At 38.8% G+C, this 22,415-nt stretch overlaps 1 protein-coding gene across 1 annotated transcript in view; it reads right to left on the reverse strand.

Moving 5' to 3' along the window:
* The window catches only part of RPAP2 (RNA polymerase II associated protein 2), a 72,953-nt gene that overhangs the window by 28,674 nt on the left and 21,864 nt on the right, over positions 1 to 22,415 (reverse strand). The window contains 4 exon segments of the mRNA XM_044673086.1: positions 10,786 to 10,854; positions 17,094 to 17,174; positions 19,726 to 19,808; positions 21,121 to 22,057. Coding sequence (XP_044529021.1) covers positions 10,786 to 10,854; positions 17,094 to 17,174; positions 19,726 to 19,808; positions 21,121 to 22,057 — 1,170 coding nt within the window.

Consider the following 22,415-nt stretch of genomic DNA (forward strand, 5'->3'; position numbering starts at 1 on the left):
ATTCTTGCCTAGATGGCTTTCTAAGTCTAATTGCACTCTGCCTCAAGTCTCTTACCACTCCAGCTCATGAGACATGTTGAGGTCAAAGGACCCCCTTAAGGGACTTCCTTATTCAATGCCAGGGGCTTTCTCTGGTCTCTTAGACCAAAGAGAACTCATCCATTTGGCTTGTAACGCCCTTCATGATCTTGCCACAACCTAGCTCTCAAGCTTTGTTGGACATTGTTCCCCCTCCCTTGCTTGGTGGTCCAACTACCCTGAGGGCCTTCTCTCTGTTCCCCTTTTATTGCAGTCTGCCTCCCATCTCTCTACATTTGCACCAATTGTTCCCCATTCCTGGAATGCACTCCCTTTTTACCATTGCCTCTTTTTTTAAAAACACAAGTCATTCATCATCTTTTGCCTGAAGCTTTTCCTCATCCAACCCCTTTCACAGCTGCTAGTACCCTTCCTCCCAAACTATCTAGTACTTAACAGATATTTTAAATATGATATTCTTTGTTTCTGTCAAACTGCTTTCCAGTTTTCCCAGTAAATTTTCTCAAGTAGTGAGTTCTTGTCCCAAAAGCTTGGATCTTTGGGTCTATCAAACACTAAATCACTAAGGTTGTTTTTTAGTACTCTTTCAAAGTGTTTGTAGTCAAATCTTCTATCAGGAAGAGTATTTGGTCACATTTGTGCACATACATACATGTATATATTTTCTTAGTTTATTAGTCAGTGCCTACAGACTAAAGTGAGTTGGTTTGGGGTAGGGGTCCCTGCATAAGCTACAGGTGATCATCAAGGTAGGAGAATTTTCCTCATCAAAATGCTGGTCTATGTAGAAATCTGAAATCATGAACAAAAATGAAAAGAAATGGAAGAGGTCAGGTTCTACTGGGAATTTCTAACATTCTTCTCTTAAGAGGAAAAATAAAAATAATAGTTAGAAAGGCTCACTGACAAGGAATCAGATCTTCTGGGCTGCTCCAGTGGCTGCCCTACTATACACAGTTGTTTGTTTGTTTTTTAAACAACCCTTACCTTCCAATTTAGAATCAATACTATGTATTGGTTCCAAGACACAAGAGTGGTAAAGGCTCAGCAATGGGGGTTAAGTGACTTACCCAGGGTCACACAGCTCTCTGAGGCCAGATTTGAACCCAGGACCTCCCATCTCTAGGCCTGGTTGTCAATCCACTGAGCTACCTAGCTGCCCCCTTTACCATACAATTTAAAAAGACACTTTGCTGAGTTCATTTCAAAACCATTATCTGGAAAACTTAACTAAGATAAAAGAAAAACTTTGATTGCAAGAGACTGTTAGCCAAATCCACTGACATGTTTTTCTTTTAACAGATGGTTTATGCTCTGACAGTGTTTGCATTTAATGCATTAAAGATTACCTATTAATAAGGAAGCAGGGATGCTTTCCACTGATATTTCTAATTATAAAAGAAACAAGTTCTTTGTAACTCACTTTATGATGATAAACTGCAATAAGGTTTATTTAAAGGGTGGGCCTGACATGACTTTAAAACTTTATATCTAAATCCTGTTTGTGACAGGCCTTTAGAGTTGATAGAGCAACATGCTTTATTTCCATCATTGCCACTATAAAGCAACATTTCTCAGATTCTCAAAATTTGTGCTTGTGAGTTTAGCTTCTGTTTATTTGTTTGGAAGGGAATAAAAGACAAAAATAAATGACTTTTTCTACAAAAAAAGTCTTAAAAACACTAAGCCATCATTTTCTCCTTCAGTAAATAGGTGCACCACTCAGTAAAACATGTCTAAACATCAAATACAAGCATAGATCACCTGCCTGAGAGTTTTAAACCAGAAATGTTTAAGCTCAGTTTCAGAACATCTCTTGAACCACCATGTGACAGTCATGTCAAAAGTTCCCATTAGCTTCCCCTTTTACACTATGAAAATAATCAAGTGCATCTCTCATTAGATCTCTCAGTAATAGTCTCATTCTGAACCAATCTAAAGGAATCAAAATTCATTTCTGTATACTGTGAATAAAGTAGTGGAATATTCAGAATTCAAATAAAATCCAAGATTTGCACAAACAAAATCCCATTTCTGCATATTAATTACTTTATATTGCTAAGTAATTCAAAATGCGTGGCACCACTTGGAATAAAGGAAGTCAGATTGCACAGGAAGGTTCTTTTTGCCTATCAACCTATGTGGTGGAGATTCCACTAGTACAAGAAACTGAACTGAAGGTCCAAGTATTATAGGAAAGGTCAAAAATGTCAGGATGGCCAATTAAAACTTGCAAATCACCTGCTCCTATAACAAGTATAGGACCAAACACATTAGAGCTAGGGTCTCTTCCAGCTTTGAAGCTGTATGTTTCTGTTATAAAGTGTATTTTATAAATCACCCCAATTACCAAATGATCTGAATGTGAGTATACACAGCCATATTTAAAGAGGTGTAAATATGGTGATACCTTATGAGAAAGGCCCCAGAAAACTGCCTGTGTGTGCAGATTTTTAAGGAGTCTGCTATTCCTCAGGATGGCAACTGTGAGGGGAGAGCCTTAGTCAGATCCTTCCTTTTATGGCTGGTGACTCCAGAGGGGTAATTCTCCAGAGAGTCTCTCTGGAGCCGTTTACCTAAAGTGGCTGCACGTGTCCACTGATGGCTTTTGTTTGGTGATCATGGCCATGTCCAGCTTGTTTAATTACTACTTCTCAAAGCTTACACGCTACTCCCTAAACGGCTACGGCAGCACTAAAGCTTTTAGAGGGAATACACTACTGCACAGGCCTTGCCCATGAAGTGGACCACAGTTCACTGGAACCAGCCAGTTCGAATAAATAAAATGGAAACAGACATTTCTAGCAAACTATCTTGAAAGCTTTCCATTAGAGTCTATCAGGGGTATAAGCTGAGAACAGCAAGTGTCCATGTTGGAGTGGCCCGTGTCTTTTCTTGCCTTTTAGTCTTTGCTAGTAATGCTGAATAGGTATTTTTCTGCTACATTTGATAGCTAAAAATCCCCATGAAAAACAACATATGAACCTCTCTCTGGCTTCCCACTGAGCTTACCTAACCCTTCCAGGAATGTACAATTAACCTACCAGAATTCAAGGGAGTGGCCTATTTTCCAAAGCTCTCCAATTGAATTTGAGTAGAATGAATACATTTAAAGTACAAATAAATATTCGTTGAGTTCTAATTCTGCTGGTAATTTGTGTTTCTGATGCTTGGCCAATTCCAAATGCATGAGGCTCTTAAGAGTAGTCTTACAGCACACTTATGAATTTCTACTGGTCATAATGCATCCTGATATCCTCCCCCAAAGCTTACCTCTGGCTCTGAGTTTCAGTATCTCTTCTTAAGGTCCCTTGGGCTAAAGGTTCATTGCAGAGGATGAGGGAATGACCCCCTATTGTTTTTAGGGTATGTACAAATATGCCTTAGAGGTCTACTATTCAAACCCCTCCACATTCTCACTATATTTCCAGACTTACTTCCTATTAATGCCCTACATGCCTTCCATTGGACTACTGGCCAGCTCCTTTTGAGCTCAGTGTTCCTAACTTACGTTTCCACATGTCCCTCAATGCCTAGAATGCCCTCCCTGTTTATCACTGCCTCTCACAATCTGCTTTTCTGCATGTTGGGCACCTTTCCTCCAAGAAACCTTTTCTGATCTATTCCTCCCGCCGAGTTCATGTTTTCATTTTCTTCACTGCTATCGTGTATTAACTTCTTTATTCATGTACAAGTATGTAATTTCCTTGAAGGTAAAGACCAGCTATTTTTATAGTACTAGGCACAGGGAGATACTTAATAAAGGTTTCTTGAACTTTGTTTCAGTAATACCTCTGGGTATCTATATGTACATGCACACATGCACACTGTGGTCTCTATCAAGGAGAGGAGGAATCTGCCTAATGAACCCTCAAAACATTTTTTTTAAAAGCTGATCAGAGCAAAGGGCAGGTGGGAGAAAACAACATGGGACCAAGGTAAAGTGTTTCCAGAGTCTAAGACGATGAAATAACAATGAAATGTCTTTTCTGGATTAGCTGATGAACTGGTACTAAACTGTAACAAAAAACAAGATATAAAGAAATGTTCTGAGGAGTGTGATTGCTTTAAAGGATGTCCTCACACTGTATGTCTGGGATGTGATACTGAGATTAAATCTGCCCTGCCCATCTTTAGATTTAATCACCAAAGGTGAGAACATCCCCACTTAATTCACAAGTTGGGAGGTCTGTGACCCACGTGTGCTAGAGAGAGTGATAATCAGAATTTACTGACTGCCTACTGGGCAGTCCTAAGAAAAGCGTCTGTTGTGATTGGACATGTAAACCAAGAGGAAGAAACAGGAAGTGATGCAAAAGAATCCCCTTTAAAAGAGAGTGACAACTTCCTGTAGCTCTCTTCTTGTTCATGTCTTAGACTCGAAGGAGCTCTTCTTGTTTGTGACTTGGACTTGGAGGAGTGCTGGACTTGGGACCCTGAGACCCTGGTGAGACTGTTCTTCAAGCTTTTCCTTAGAACTACACATGGTGATTGTAAAGACAAAATCTTCCTGGACTTCTCTAAAGAAACTGCTCTTGCTTTTTTTTTTTCTTTGAAACTGCTCTTTCAAAAGAGATTCTGTGACTGAAGCTTCTGTTTCATTCATTTCTGGCCCTCTGGCCTTAGGCTCAAGGCTGAGTCTCCTCTGACTGAAGATTAATTAGATCCGCCTGGGTTGAACAAGGAGGCCAGGGAAAATTACTTAGTGTGTTACATTACTTATCCTATACTCTCTCTCATTTTCTTAATTTTATCTTCCTCTTCTCAATTGTAAATACACTTCCATAAAAGTCATTTTGACTTGAAGTTATTCTTTAATTGGGGACTGATAATTATTCAATTCCCTGGCAACCAAACCTTTAAATATTCATCCAACCAAAACCCCTTTTAACCTCTTACAGGGAAAAGCCAGCCTCTTTATGGTTTTAGGTTTTTCTCTTAAACCCTTGCTTTCTGTCAGAAAGGCAAGGGATAGGCAATGGGGTAAGTGATTTGTCCAGAGTCACATAGCTAGAAAGTGTCTAAGACCAGATTTGAACCCAGGATCACCAATCTTCAGGTCTGGTACTCTCTCCACTGAGTCACTTAGCTGCTCCCCCAGTCTCTTTAGGTGTAAATATCCTTCAAAGTGGCTGGTCCTATTCACCAGACACTTAGTTTACCACACAAATACCACTGACTTAGCACAGTGCCCAGCACACCATAAGCTCTTATTAAACAGTTGCTTGTTGACTGTGCCTGTGGACTGACTATGTAAAAGGCACCTTTTTGTAGGGCAGGAAGACAAACACCAAAAAGGCAGCTCCTACTACCTGAGAATATGTTCTACTGTGGGAATGACAGAAAAAAAACCCCAGCAAATTCACTTTTATGAAGCAACACAGAGTATGAAAATGTGAGAGAAAAATGTGATTCTACAGATCCAGTGCTTCCTTCCTTTCAATTTAGCCATCCAGAAGCCTGCCTTTTCCCCACATGATGAAGCAGGCTCACACTACATGTGGGCTCCCACATTCCCAGTACAGGCCTTGGTGCTGGTGACATAACAGCTTAAGCCCATCACGACCTTTTGTTTTCATGTTACAGACCAACTTGTCCAGTAAGGGCTGAGGGCTTCCAACAGGGAGTTTCAAAAGGAGAAAAAGGTGGCAGGGAAGCATAATGAGCTTGTGTGACTACTCTGGCATCCCACTGAACTGACTGAGGACCATGGCCTGAGGAAGTGGAAAGGACCCTGGACCTCTGAAGGCTCTTTTGTGAAGCACATCCTAGGGGCCAGGGTCCTCCTGAGAGGGTGAGGGGCTTCCACTATGGGCCTGAGCACCAGGCTGGCTCAACTCAGAGGCTCATCACCCCACGGTCTGGTCATCACGTGGCGATGACTTTGCTTGTTTTTCTGGCCCCAACAACTGCCCACTTTCCCTAAGGCAGTTAGGGAAGGGAGGAAGTAGATCAAATGTTAGACTTGGAATCAGAAAGACACAGATTCAGATATATACTCAACCACTTACAAGATATGTGACCTGGACAAGTCCTTTCATGGTTGTCTGCCTCAGTTTCCTCACCTGTAAAATGGGCCAAATGAAAGCACCTCCCTCCCAGGAGAGTTGTGAGGATCAAATGAGATCTTCTTTGTAAAGTGCTTTGCAAACCTTAAGGCCTATGTCAATGCTGACTATTATTAGCCTGGCTTCAGACAGTATAGATGGAAGGGGCATTTACACCAAGAATAAAGATTTCTGAACTAGTGAAGGAGAAGAGGTGCCCTTAAGAGTATAAGAGAGCCCATTTCTCTACAGAATGTCTTTAATTCATGGCTATAAAAAGGTGGGCATCAGGCCCTTCTTCCAGAACACTGTCCTCTTCCCTACTGTAATGCTATTTCTTTTGGAAAACCAGCTTCAATTTACAACATTTTGATATAAGCTTTTCCAAGAATGTAACACCTATGAATCAACATTCTTGATGACTCAAATACTCTGTGATCAAGAACTCCTCCACTTCATCCCTTGCTCTCAGACTTAAGGGCAATGTAGAGGGCAGCTGGGTGGCTCAATGGATTGAGAGCCAGGCCCAGAGATGAGAGGTCCTGGGTTCAAATATGGCCTCAGATCCTTTCTAGCTGTGTGATCCTGGACAAGGGGCCCATTGCCTAGCCTTACCACTCTTCTGCCTTGGAATCAATACACAGTATTTATTCTAAAATAGAAAGTAAGGATTTGGCTAGGATCTCTTCTTGGTCCTCTTTGCATCTCTCTCTACACTCTTGCTCTACATCCCCATTGCTTCAACTTCTGCCTCTGTGGAGATGATCCCTATGACATCTCCACCTATGTGCAATACACTCCAAGCTCCAAGCTCCTGAGCTTCTGGTAAGCTTTTTCTTTATGACATCTCCATTCCTGTCTGTAGCTCCACTATTCACCCTCTCTCCATCTCCACATATTCATTTTTGACAGTTATCTAGGGCTTGCCCTTTTCCCTTACCCTTCAGATCCAATCAGCTACTGCAAAATCTTGTGAATCTCATCTCTTCAGCATCTCTCTCACCCTTCTCTTTTCCCTTCTACAACCACCCTCGTCCAGGACCTTTTCACCCCTTGCCTGGACCACTACAATGGCTGACTAATTAACATCCTTGCTCTCAATGCCTGCCTGCCCCTCTCTCCTTCCCCCCCACCCCCCATTTCTATCCTTGATAATATTCTTAAAGCACACATCTATGCTAAGTACGTAATAAGTGTTCACTGACTAATGGACAGATTCTTCTCTATCTCTCACCACTTACATTCAAGTAATTATTAAATTATGTCAATGTCACCTCTGCAAATCTTAATTTAATCTTCTCCCAATTCCTCCTTAAGGTGACCTTAATAAACACTTTCAATATCATTTATCTCTAAAATAGTCCAATAGAACCTTCTTTCCCCCTGCCCCAACATATTACTACTTTTTTTCCCCCCAATTTGTTTTCCAAATAGCTGCTAAAATATTTCCTAGGAATAGTCCTGGCCTCTCTCTCACACACACTTATGTATATATATGTATATTTATGCATGTACATATGATCTTAGCCAGAGACCTCATGGAAAGTGGGCTATGCCCAGTGGTGCAGAGGAGAAAGTTTGGACAAGATTCCTCTGGGAAAATAAGTTGTACTTTTACTATCCCTTGAACCCTGATAATCTGTGAGATGTTACATGGCTGAAAACCATGGAATAGAATAATCTCCAAAGAATCAAAATGGTGGGTATGATGAGTAGGTGTGGCATGTTATCAGTGAGGACTTCCATATAAGCAGAGACCAAAAAGAGATCACCCAGATCATTCCAATGGGTGGCTGATCTCCTCCACCTGGTTCTTCTCTTCCACAGTGAAGATCGTAACCAATTTGTACCCATCTATCCTGGATACCTCCTGACCATATCTTCCCATCAAGTCACCAGCATGATTTGCATAATTAACATCTTAAGATGCTGAAAAATGCCTGTTCACTCAAGCCCTAGAACTGATAACCTTTGGGTCTAGTGGTTCAACCAACTTCAAATCTTCCTAACTGTATTATCATTTAACACATATCTATCCAACTGAGCCACAAGAATATCATGACAGGGTCTGTCAAATTACTGAAATCCAAGTATACACACATTTATATAGCATTTTCGTAACAACCTAACAAGGGGTAGCCATAACTAGGGTATAGCAATGAGCATTTTTCCCTTAGGCCCTGGTTTTAACAGATTCAACAGTTTTAAATAATTATTTTTAAAGAATTTATACTTTTGGGGGCAGTTAGGTGGCTCAGTGGATTGAGAGCCAGACCTAGAGATGGGAGGTCCTAGGTTAAAATCTGGCCTCTAGCTGTGTGACCCTGAGCAAGTTACTTAACCCCCATTGCCTAGCCCTGACCACTCTTCTACCTTAGAACCAGTACACAGTATTGATTCTAAGATTGAAGATAAGGGTTTAAAAAATTTATACTTTTAAATTAGTTTAAAATTTACATTTACATTTACAAAACTTACACTCCTTCAGCAGCACAGAAACTATTGAGTTTAGCATCTAGTAAGCAATTAAATTATTTAAAATAGGAAACTACCAACTTTCTTCCCCCAAATGATGGCAATCTGGGTGAGGACTTCCCAACCCAACTCCATTTTATCCCCAAAGCAGCTTTTAAGTTCCCATATGGAAAGTACAATGGTCCAGGGTCTCCACTGAGATCTATGTTCTAAAGTTTCCCTTCTTCCTCAACCTCATTTGTTACTTTATTATTTTCATGTCATAAACCACAAAGCTATCTTAAGGATATATTTCATGATACTTAGCCTGGAACCCAAAATTCTAATTATAATTCTACTCAGGGATTCTAGTCTTGGATGGGAAAAAACATCTTTTCTCTCTGGGGGCAATGGCAATAAAAAATAAACTCAAGACTAGGACCATCTTCAATTTCTCTTCTTTCTCTTAACTTGCTTCAAAATCAATGCATCTTAAAGAGACTAGTATTCAGGAAACTGAGTTTTATATTCTTAATTTCAAAAGCTGGTGACTATGAAGCTTAATTACTTCTCTCTATAAAAGCCAAACTCAGTAAGGTTGCTATTTTTTAAGAGCCAATGGCTCCCAAAAGAAAGGTCTCTTACCTCTGTACTTAATCCTAAATGAGAAAGGAACATAGGACTTAGAAGACCTATTAAAGATTTCAATATGTTTTCTACCACTTGCATTTTGTTTTCTCTAATCAAAGAAAATCAAATAGAATGGTTTCACAGAGGAATGGTTGTCCCAGCCAACACACTGCTTATAAGACAACCTGGCTATATTTAAGAAAACATCCTATCAAATACTGACTTTTAAAAAGCCGGATTCTGATATTACTGTTGTGCTGAGGTGTCCGATTTGGCAGGAAAAATGCCATTTCTCCTTTAATGTCATTAAATTAGTGAAGTATAGTTAAGATAGTTCCTCTGGAGTGTTTACAACAAGGCATCAGGGAGAGAGCAAGTGAGCAAAGACACTAATATTTTTTGTTAGTAACCAAAATACTCACAAATTTCATGAAATGTGAGGAATTTTGAAAAATTCATAAGATCTGTTTCACAAATTACCAAGTCAACTGGAAGCTTGAATGGTAAAAATGACAATAGATTTGTTCTTATGGCTGATAAAAAATTTATAGCAAGGCCTTCAAGTAAAGTTACTTTCTGTGTTCTGATTTAATGAATCAGATGAGCAGTAGGTGGGCAGGGTGACCCAGACAGACCCAGCTCACTGAAGCCTGTGCTAATAATACCCCTGGTACAACCTTTCTTGGGACAGTGAAGCCAGAACAATGTGTCAGACTGAAGCAATATCAAAGGAAATGTAAGCAGAGCTGGGCAGGCTCATGTTGGCCCACGACACTTCTTGACTTGGGAATGCCTGCTAAGTACCTTTATGTCCTACAGGCTTCAGTGACCCAACAAGCCCCAAAGCAGCCTCAGCAGCAGCAGGGTGGTAAGAAATGGTCCCTGAAATAAGATTTTTGCAATTTTGTAGTTCAAGCTGAAGAATACACTAAGATTACTTGATGGTTTTAACCCTTTTGAAAGGCTCGGTCTGAGAACTCACCAGTGATTTCTTAAAAGGCGAATGAGTGTTAAATGATTTATGTGGACTTGTGTAGCAGGATTGTTTTTATTTCTTTTAAGTGCATTGAACTTTAAAATTTCATATTAACTGGGGAAAACAAGGTCTACAGGGATTTTTTTGGATGCCATTAATGATAAAATATGTGGAAGAAAGGAAATCTTATTAGCTAGGAGAGTGTGTCAGAAATACCTAAACAAGAAGACTTTTGGGATGACCACCAAAATGTTTTCATTCAATACCAAATATACATTGATGGGTCTGCCTTCCAACTTTCCAATTTCCAAAATTTTCCTATTTCAAAAGGGAATAACTGAAATAGCCCTTGCTACAAAATCTGCAGAATGGAAGTCTTAAAAAATGCAAAAATACGAGTGATATACATACAAAAACTTCAGCTCACTTAAAAAAAGCATTATTTTTCCCAGTATACAGGAGGGTAAAGCAAGATAAAGAGAACTTTTACAATTTAGTTTGAAAAGATAACTTATGGTATTTTCTTTTCCAAACAAAATTCTTCAAAATCTACATGGCTTTTGGACATCTCACACACACACACACATCACACACACACACAAACATTTCTTAGAATTTAACAACTGAATGTATACTTACACTGAAAGTAATACAATAGCAATTAAGGTCCATTCTGCAGGCTTGTGAATGATGTTTTTATTTGTTAACCTGAAAAACAGTGAGAAACAGGATGGTAAAATCACAGAATTTCAGAAATGGAAGGCGTCACAGAAGCCATCTAATCCAACCCACCTTTAAAGCCCTCCTCCCAGCATTGTCCCCTCGGTCTCAGGCAGACCATTCTACCATCACAGGTAGAGTCATCACAGGCAACAGAGATTCATTAGCAGAGTAGACTCGTTTTACTTCAGATGCCTTGAGCCCAGGATTGGGTGAAGCAGAAGTTCTCCCTCATTCTGGACATTTGGCACCTATTAATGCAAGGTGAGTTCTGAAGCTTTTCCAGTAGCCCTGTGTTCCATACTGGGCCTTAAAGGGAAGGGAATGAGTAAACAGAGGATTTATCAAGGTATTCTGGATAGTGAAAAAAATCAGCTCTCCATCATTTCCAGATGAAATACTATTTATAGCAATATGAAAACAAAAGCCAGGTAGTATAAAGAAGGCTGCTTGGTATTTGTTAAAGGAAAGGGTTTATGGGCCTAGCATGGTAGATAGTAGTAGACAGATGGTATGTATATAGTTTTCATTTGATAAATGCCATTCCATTTCAAATAAAATAATGATCCTGCTTTGCCTTTACAGAAACAATACTAATGTTGAATAGAGATGGGAACCAAGAAATGGTATGGAAATTACATGAGTATTTATTGAAATAACTTTAGTCCTATCTTTAAACTTATTTACAACCTCTGACCCATCTTTTCTTTCTTTTTTTTTTTTTTAGAAAATAGGACAAAGAATGAACTGGCTGGATTTTGCCTCCTTTTCTGGCCTTGCCCAGCTCTCAGTGGAAGGGCAAAGGAACTCTGGAGTAAACAATATGGGCAGTAGCAGTTCAAGAGGCAGCAAAGAATGGACTAAAAAAAGGACTGCAAAGACTGTAGGACTAAATCTTCATTCAACAAAATTTCATTAAAACCATCTAAAGCCAAGTTTCATCCTTAGCATTCTATGTTTGGAAAATGCTTCTCACCCACTTGAATTCTTGAGAAGTTCTTTGAATTCTAAGTAATTGTTGCTCTGAAAAAAAAATAGCTCCAACAGCTCCCTTAAGGTAGATTATTGCTCTGGGAATACTGCCAGGGAGTTGGTCCAGTTAAAAGAAGTTAACATCTTGTTTGGGGTCACCCTGGAAATGATTATTTAGCATTCTGTTCATTTACTGCAAGCCCCAAGGTTCCAATTCTTTAATAGGCCACTTTCCTATAAGCAGTTTTGACTGTAAAATTAGGCACACACACCCATAAACACAATATACCCAGCGGGGTCTTGAAGAACTGGCTACTCTAGCATTTAAATATATGAATAAGACCAACTTTCATAGAATCAAAGAGTTAAGGAACCAGAGAGACAATCTAGACCAGGATTCTTGACCTTTTCTGAGTTACTGTCCTTTTTGGGGGCAATCTGATTAAATCTACGGACCCCTTCTCTAAATGATATTTTTAAATGAATAAAATAAAATGGGATCACAAAGGAAATCAATGATATCAAGATAAAGATGTAAATTTTTCTCTTATCCAAGTTCCCAGACCCCAATTCCAGAACCTCCACTCAAGTCCAAACTGAAACTAAGAATCATCCCAACAGGTGAAGAGATTCAGTGATGGGAATACCACTACCTGAGGCAGCATGTTCTGTTTTAGGATAATTCATTTTTTCAATCTATTTTCCCTAATAGTCAACTTCAACATACTTTTCTGTAGCTATTCCTGATTGCTCCAAAGACAAGCAGAATTAAGCCTCTTTTTTTTTTTTTTATGGATTCAGAACTATCTAATTATTTATTTATTTTTAAACCCTTAACTTCTGTGCATTGACTTATAGGTGGAAGAGTGGTAAGGGTAGGCAATGGGGGTCAAGTGACTTGCCCAGGGTCACACAGCTGGGAAGTGTCTGAGGCTGGATTTGAACCTAGGACCTCCCATCTCCAGGCCTGGCTCTCAATCCACTGAGCTACCTAGCTGCCCCCTAAGCCTCTTTTTTAGACAGTCACCCTTTTAATACCTGAAGACTTTACTTAAGGCTAATTGAGCAAGGCTCTCTCAGAGGTCATCACATGGTCTCCAGTTCCTTCATCGTCTTGATTCTATCTTCTGGATATATTCCTGCTTAGTTTCTTTCTCAAAATAGTTTCTTAATGTGTGGGCAAGTAATAGAAAAGGAATTTATATGTATCTGTTATAGATGCTGCATTGACATCGTTTTAAAACAAATAAAAAGTACCAAGGGTTGTGTAAACAGGCAGAATTACAAAGACAGGTAAATATAACTCCCCTTTCTTGTTTTTAAATGCCTTGAAAGCTTTTAAAAATAATTTAAAAGATTATATAAATGCTTAAGATGCCGCATTTTCAGGGGTAGTGTGGGGGCAAATTGTTTAATCTTTCCTTTTTCATATCCACCACTAGCTTGATGTTTATTAAATGATTAGATTAGTTGCATTCTATCATTCAATAAATGAAATTGCAGTGTTTGAAACAAATAGCTGAAAAGTACAAGTACTGTTATTTCCCAAGTACAATTCTAGCTACTAAATGTGTCTTTAAAAAAAAAACCCTAAATGTTTTCTGTCCTGAAATGAAACGGAATTTTTTAAATGCCTTGATCAATCCTGATGACAGCAACAAACATTACTAAGAATCTTCTGATGGAAACACTATGACAGGTAAATCACATGTAAAATTCCAGTTAATCTACTGTGCTGACATCTAATGGAAAAGACAGCTCTGACCCACAGGGGAAAAGGTTCTTCAAAGAACACAGAGAGCAGCTTCAGGCTTATGCTTTACAAGGTCTCTTTATTGATCCAAGCTCCAGTAGCAATCACCCATGTACTCAAATAGAGAAATATAGTTATTGGTGTCAATTAACTCTACCCCAGTATGAGTATTGATTGGCAAGATCTCAATACCAGCCAGTGTCATTGTCATCAATCTGTTACTTTCAAGAGTCAGCCTAGAAATGGACACAAACATCTGTGGTGGCATTCTCTTCCGGGAGGAGGCTAAGTCTGGAGGATCCCCAAAGTCAGTCAGCAAGCTAGGTACAGCACAACTTTCTGAGACAGTCATTTTAAACAATTCTGACCAAATCCATAAGTAAAAGATACTTTGTAGTAAACAATCAAGGCAATCACTTTTGGAGACAAACTGGTCTCATAAAGGTCTCAGAAGAAAACTTCCCAAAAAACATTTAAAGGTTAGCTCCTAGTAAGGACACTGCTGACTCATTTTTTTTCTACCTTGCTTTTTATCCAAATTAAATCATTTGCAACTCAAATGGAAGGGACTGATTGATTAGAAAAGGCTTCAAGAATAAGATGTTTTATTACACACTGTAAGCATATTAGAGGAGGAAGAGGAGCAGGGACAAGAAGAGAAGGAATGATGTTTCAAAATTTGTATCAAGACCTGATCAGATACACTGATGTCTCAGTTACTGTATTCGAATACTAGATGGAGCTGAATCTTACAGGTGTGACTCCTCCAGATTATTGGGAATTTGGAAACATCATGTCTGGAATTGAGGCCACTACCTGGGAGACACACTATGTACCACTTAGTTAGAATGTCCCTCATAGACTTATGGTAAAGAACGCTACCCACATTCAGAGAAGAACTGCAGGAGAGGAAACACAGAAGAAAATCAACTGCTTGAATACATGGGTTGATGAGGACATGATTGCGGATCGAAACTACCACACCAATGCAACTATCAACAATTTGGAAATAGGTCTTGATTAACGACACATGTTAAAACCAGTGGAAATGCATATTGGCCAGGGGAGGGGGGGAGATCAGGGTGTGAAGGGGAAAGTAAGAGCATAAATCATGTAACCATGTTAACTTTTCTAAAATATAAATATTAATAAATGTTTAAAAAAAAAGAATGTCCCTCATACCTGGAGATAACTACTCTATAATCATTTTTGCTTTTTCTCAACTGAAGTTATTTATTAAAACATAAATATATATATATATGTTAATAGATACATTAACATAGAAAGGCCCTGAAAACAAGAGGCCAATTTAAAGGAAGAATTTAAAGGAAACAATTTCCTAGCTCATTTTGAGATGTCTCCTCTCCTATTTCCTGCTGTCATTCAAGGCCTTTTGCTATAGCTTGGAAATGCAATCCCATTTTGGTCTTACTCTTTATTTTATTCCCTATGCAATCATGTGTGCAAATGAGCATTTACTTAATTCTAAACTAAGTGGCTTAGTGGATAGAGCCATAGTCTTGGAATCAGGAAGACTCGCTTTCAAATTCTGCCTGAGACTTGTAATTACTAGCTATGTGACCCTGGGCAAGTCATTTAACTACTCTCAGCATCAGTTTTCTCATTTATAAAATGGAGGCAGACATCACCTTCCTCACAGGGTTATCATGAGGATCAAATAAGATTATATGCACATACACACATATAAAATAATAAAATACTATAACAACTCACATTTATGTAAATGTGAGTTATAATTATGGTGCTTCTTCATTATTGTATATGTTAAACTTATTTCTCTAACTAGAATGTACCCTTGAGGGAGGGAGGGAGGGAGGGAAAAAGGAAGGAAGGAGGGAAGGAAGGACAGAAGGAAGTGAAGGAGGAAGGAAGGAAGGAAGGAGAGAAGGAGGAAGGGAGGAAGGAAGGGAGGAAGGGGAGAAGAAGAGGAAGGGATGGAAGGAGGAAGGAAAGAAGGAAGAAAAGGAGGGAGGAAGAGAAGGGGAGGAAGGATCAATGAGGGGGAACCTACTCCATTATCCCAGAATTATAGGGCTGGAAGGGATCAATTACTGCAATGCCCTCTCCTTACATATCAAGGTCTTAGTGGAAAGGGAGCTTCATCTTCATGAGAAGGTGAAGGCAGCAGTCTAGAAGGAAAACTGAAACATTAGGCTGGGAATATGGAGACAAGGGCTTTAGTGTGACACCTTTAGAAGGAAAAGGTGATCTTTCATTTAGAAAAGAAACACTTGGCCAAGAGGTGATGGACTCCTAGTATGTAATGAACCATACAGTACTTTGTAATAAGGAAGGGCTTCTCTGGGGTGGAGGTTGTGGGGAGTAAGAGTTAGCAGGAAGTGACCAAGATGCAAACACAGAAAAGAAAGAAAAGAGCATCACTGAAACTTAAGAAACACACAGACATTCAGAAGCAAACAAACAAGAAATCTTGTTACCACCTTTTAAGTACGTAAACAATCCATTATAAAAGAATTTTATGGTTTCATATACTGGAATATTTGTGTTTGTTGAGGATTGGGACTATCTCCTTCTTTTCTTTGGCTCCCCAGAACCTAGCACAGTGCCTTATACCCACATACATAACACCTATTGATGGTGTTGGATTTAGAGTCAGGAATCCTGCCTCAGAAATTCACAGGCCATGTGACCCTGGGCCAGTCACCTCATCCTGCAAGACTAAGTTTCCTCATATTGAAAGGGAGATCATCATGACAGCCACCTCAGAGAGAACAGACATAGGGGACATTAGGAAGACTGAAACAAAAAGACTTAGCAATTGATTGGATAAATGTGTGGAGAGGGAAAAGAAAGGAAACAAGGATGTCACTTTAAGTTTCAAAAGTTGGCATTACTGACAAAAATGAGAAAGTTAGGAAGAAGGAGAGATTTGGGAGAGCAGGAAAGGAAGATGAGGGACTCTTGGGTCTGTTTGTTTCTTTCTTAGTAACAACTCTAAGACAAAAGGGCAAAGGCTAGACAAACGGGGTTAACTGACTTGCCCGGAGTCACATAGCTAGGAGGTATATAAGACAAACTTGAACCCAGGTCTTCCCAGTTCCAGGCCTGTCTCTTTATCCACTGTGCCACCTCAGTGCCCCAGTTTCTAAATCTCTAAAATGGTGTTAATGTCCATCTCACAGTTATCTGAAGTCTTAGCCCTTCTAAGAGTAAAGTAACTCTATAAATATGAGATGTGTTCAAATGATTCCATTCTCACAAGAATTTCTTTGTAGTCCTTTCATCCCTAAGCCTCATTTCTCAGTGTGGTGTTGAAACATGAACTTCCAAGCAATCTTCAAGTATTTTCTTTACAAACCAGAATATCTTACAAGCCATCAATTATAAAAATGTCGTATAAAGACCATCTGACTTCATAACTATGGTAAGCAATGTATTATTATTATTTTGTATATTTAATTTCTGCATTCAGTAAGGTCAATTTAAGGAAAAAGAAAACTTTATCATATTTTACACTAACCTGAAAGTCTGAATGAGGTTTTTAAGTTCTGTGTAGATCTCACTTAATGTAACCTGAAGAGGACCCAAGATTCCAGGAAATCTGAAAAGAATAACATATATGCTTTAATTATTTTCTTTTAAAAACATTTTCTCAATTGTAGATTTATTTCTTTAATTTCTGGACATAATGAGTCTATGCCTGTTTTCTCGGTAGGTAATTCTAGAATGTTTCCATGAGTTAGCCCAGACACACAGCAATGTTTGGTTCTGTGAGCAGGGAGGTATGCTTCTATGATGTTGCTGCTTTCCAGGAGGAATTACGAAGTGATCCTGGAAGGACAGGGGCAGCCTGGAGGCCATTTGTCCAGGGTTTGGCACATTCTGATCTCGTTTCTGACACTGGCACCTTCTGACACTCATTTCTTTACTTCCAGATTTGAAGGAGATACATGTGAGATAAAAAGAAAACCAAAGTCAAGGTAGGATCTGGGTCTTGAGCCTGTCAAGCCCCTAGAAGCCTGGTCTTTTTCCTGACATCAAAATCGAAGCCACCACCTCCACCCTGACTGCCAGGGTACCTTCTATTTTCTCTTCTTTCTGTCTCCAATTCTCATTTAAGCTCATATAATTTGTTAATAACCTCCTAGTATGGCTCATTCTTCCACATTTCTCTTGCAAAAACCTTTAAGAGGATCAGAATTCCTTCAATGAAATAAATGCTACATGGTTCTAGTTTTAGAAACAAGGATTTTCATTAACCAAGATACAACTTAACTACAATACAAGGTGTACTCCTGGGACACATGTGCCCTGGACAGTTGTGGAAGGAAACCATACCACATGGTTCCCATTTAATTAGACAGAGCTAGTTTACATGTTAAGTACAGAGATTTAAATTACTGACTTGCAGAAATTTCATTTATTCTAGGGGCTATTAATTTTTCTACAACAATTATTAACATAAAGCCTAACAAATGTTTTCCCTGTGGAAATAAACGGGTGATTTGGACTACATATATGCAGGAAAGTCTAACCAATTCATAGAATCTCCTCACCAAGTTTCCTTGTAACAGTGAAACAACAGTTCTGGTCCTCCTCCAATTTCTCCAATCCCACTCTCCCCCTCAAAAAGCTCTATTTATTAATTTTTTTAAACCCTTACCTTCTATTGGTTCCAAGGCAGAAGAGTGGTAAGGGCTCAGCAATGGAAGTTAAGTGACTTGCCCAGGGTCACACAGCTATGAAGTATCTGAGGCCAGATTTAAACCTAGGACCTCCTGTCTCTAGGCCTGGCTCTCAATCCACTGAGCCACCCAGCTGCCCCCTTATTCATTGATTTTTTTTTAAATTCTTACTTTGTCTTTTTAACAACTCAACATAGAAGGGAAAGGACAAGGCAAACTGGGTTAAGTGACTTGCCCTGGTCTCACAGCTAGATCATGTTTAAGGCCAAATTTGAATGCATGTCCTCCCTACTCTAGATTTGGCACTCTATCCACTCTGCCATCTAATCAGTCATTAATGTTGTTAGTATTTTTTAAAACCCTTACTTTCTATCATGGTAACAACTTTAAGACAGAAGGGCAATGGACAGGCAAATGGAGTTAAGTGACTTGCCCAAAGTCATGCAATTAGGAAAGGTAAGGTTACATTTGAACCCGTATCCTTCTGACTATGGGCCTGGTGCTCTATCCAATATGCCATCTAGATGCTTCAACCATTGATTTTAAACATCAAAATGAGAGACCTTCTTTCCAATAAATTGTGTGTACAATGCTGAGCCAAAAAAAGAGAATATTTGGCAAATAAGACAATTTGAATTTTCATTTGGAAACGATTTTAAAAAACCAAATAATTGCTTTCCCAAATAACATGTCTGAAACTTCCTTTGCTTTGTACAAAGGTTGCTTAAAAAAATCTAACAATGCTCAGAAGTATGTCTGAATTCTACATAGCCCAAACACTATCTACACAAATATCACACCCAAAACAAGTCCCAAAAAGAAATCTCAGGCCAACAGATAGTTTTTTGGGACAACTCTTAAAGAGTATAAAAATGAGGACTGGATGACAGCTATCATCACCGTTCCAGAAAGGTGACAAGCTTCTTTTGAAAGAAAAGTCAAGACAGCCCCAGCATTCAAAGCTACTTCCATGTTAAATGTAACCTGTGTGTATATCAAGTGATTAAAAACAGTTAAGATTTTATTTTTATAGTAATTTTTAAAAAAGCCACATTGGAGAAACTGTGATGTATAACATGTCTACTACAGGTTGGCATTTAAATGGGGATAACTTTTTGTAGAGCGGCCAAAGACCCTAAAATCTAAGCTACTTTATTTTACTCCTTAACAGAATGACAGTCACCAGGAAACATTCTTTACTTACCTAACCTTAACTTCCCAATTAATTTTTGATTCCCTCAGAGTATCTTTCCCTCCTCCCCAATATTATAAAATTATAAAAATTATAAAATTATAAAAAATGTAAAAAACCCAAAGTAATGAAATGCTTAACAATGGAAGGAATCCATTTGTGAGTATATGTAGCATTTTCTAGAATGACTTTTCAAAATAGCAGAACATAAGAGTGTTGCTAACTGCCAAGGCTCCAAATTGTTATATAAATTTCAAAAATTATTATATACTTACACTTTACTCAATTTTTCAAGCACAATGCGTTTTCTAATCTGGTTCTGGGAACTTGAATCTATGAGTGGAAATGTGGGATCAGCCTGAATCACATTTTCAAAAAACAAAAAAGAAATATGGTTTTATTTTGCATTTTTAAAAATGAAGAATAAGCAAAAAATTTTTAAACAATATTTTAAAAACTCCATAATGGATAGTTTTACAATTAAAGATAATACTTTTAAAAACCAATTTTAAAAAAATGATAAATATAAAAGTTCAAAATATTAAATACAACTTTACTCATCTTCATAGGGCTCACAACTCTCTTAGTCAAAGACAAACACATATTAACATGAACTGGGCATCAGTGTCTCTACTACTTCTGCATAAAAAGTGGTATAGCAGGCTTGGTATAGGAGAACATTTTATGCATTCTTGAGCATGGTGCCAGGTTATCATTTATACAAATAAAATTTATTCCTAAATTTTGGATAAAACTGCCATGCCAATCAGCACACATATATTCCTAAACCTGACTTTAAAAATCCCAGTAATGAAAAATATTTTTATGGTAAAACCCAAGATAAAATGATCTGGCCCTTCTTCATGTTGACTATTCATTTCCCAATCTATCTTTTGATAGCCACGACTCTAAAAAAAGTTTCATTAAAAGTTTGAGCTTGTAGAGTTCAACTCTCCAACTAATAACAGATGAGGGCACTAGGACCCTACAAGGTTAGGCCAGTTGCCTAAGGCCATAGTAACTTAGTGGCTGATGATTCTGTAACTCGGTCCATGATTCTCCTATAATTTATGTTGCCCAGAATTGAATTTTCTTCAAAATCCTTCCATCATTTTAAAGCTCGAACTGCCATTCTTGCTATATTCTGAGTCTTATAGATGAACAAAGTTAAGCTCACATTTAACCTTCAACTAAAGATTCTGACCATTGCATATCTCCCAAATGAACAGCACCAAAGCCAAAATGACTGATTCAGCACATGAAAAAAAGAACAGAATGAAGAACTCTCTTCTGAGATTTCACTTCATGGAAAACTTTGCTCTTAAGGAAAGCTTTGCCCTAACTTTCTAGGCTGTCTCTGCAAAGCAGAACAACAGCCTCTATTTATGAAAACTGGTTACAGAATTATGGTAGGCTATTCATTGCCACAAGGCAGAAAGGTTCCTGGAGCTGTTGGGGGCAGCCCCCACGATGACCTGGGGACAGAATCAGGCAGAGTTTGGCGAGATTGAAAAGGGCTACAATGACTATAATTTGAGAGCTCAGGGGTGTTACTATATTGCATATTTCATCTTTAAATTGAAGGAACAAAAAGATTTGTGATAAAAAAGGAGTTCTGTGTTCTCTTAAATTCATCTCTCCTTCTCTCATACCATGAAATTAAGCCATACCTTGTCTGTGGTTTCCGTTTCAGGTGGCTGCTCATCCAGAACATATTTTCCTCTATAAAACTCCTTAATCCTTAAATTCAGTGCTTCAGTTTCTTTTTTTAGGCTCTCATAACTGGGCAGAGGGTGCATGGCAGTACCTGAGCTGCTGAAAGGCAAAGCTTGGTCCAGGGTGTTCTGAGACAGCTGTGTCACTGTGGACGTGTGACTCTCCAGCCCTGGTATTAGGGCTTCCTGGCCCCTGCTTTCATCCTCAGGCTGAGGAGTAGATGGAGAGACTGTGAGAGTGGTAGGGACATAGTTCTGGCCATGTAAAAACTTTAATGTTTCTTCTGTCCTCCACTCCACCAAAGTCTCCTTGAGGGCTACAAACAAGCTTGCTTTGGCTGTAACAGAACCCATCTGCAAAGGACTGGTACCTGATTGGCCTAGATTCAACTTTGCAAATTTCCTCCGAAAATGTTCTGCTCCTTTTTTGCTTATGCCTACAAGAGTTATTTGTGATCTGTCACAACCATCTTCAGAATTTGCCAAAGCTTTTGATTTTTCTGAGGAAAAATCTGGGGAAACATAGCTATTTTCCTCATGTAAACAAAGGGCACAAGAGCTGGCTTTCTCCTGGCCATCTAACGTACACCTGCTCAATTGCTCGGCCACATCTGTTGCTTTTTGGTCTTTGTCTTGGTGTCTGGAGTTGGCTTTCTGGCCAGGCCTCTTTTTCAGAATGCTTTTTGGGTATGGCTGCTGAATTCCAGGGGCTACATTTGATTTGTTTCCTGGTAGAAGAGAGGAAACAAATCCTTGCTCATCATCACTGCTACTGTGACTGTGTGTACTGGAGGAACCAGACTCATCCTGGCTTTTTGACCAGCTGGGATTCTCAATGTCTGATGATTTAACAGCCTCATCACGTAACTTGACTTCTTCACCAGAATGACCACTGTGGGACAGAGGGGAAAGATGGAAAGAAGAAAAAACAGGCTCATAGCAAAGCAGGCTATCTGAGCTATTGACATTTTGCATTTTTCAAAGGTAAAAAGTTTTAAGCACATGCCAAGATGCAATAAAGACTTAACTTGTAAATCTTTTCATGTGCTTTTCAATGAGTACAGGGAGAGATTTTATTTTTAAACATGTTCCTGTCAAAACTTTTATAGAACTTTCTTTTGGTTTTCACTTTGGAGGCTCTAAGGACTAGTTTCACACACACACACACAAAAATCTAGAGTCATTTCATTTGAACTTAAAAAAGGTAAAATGGAGATTATGGTTAAGTAGAAAACAGAAAATTTTCATGG

The sequence above is a fragment of the Gracilinanus agilis genome, chromosome 4 (assembly GCF_016433145.1).
Source record: "Gracilinanus agilis isolate LMUSP501 chromosome 4, AgileGrace, whole genome shotgun sequence".
In the NCBI taxonomy this organism is placed as follows: domain Eukaryota; kingdom Metazoa; phylum Chordata; class Mammalia; order Didelphimorphia; family Didelphidae; genus Gracilinanus; species Gracilinanus agilis.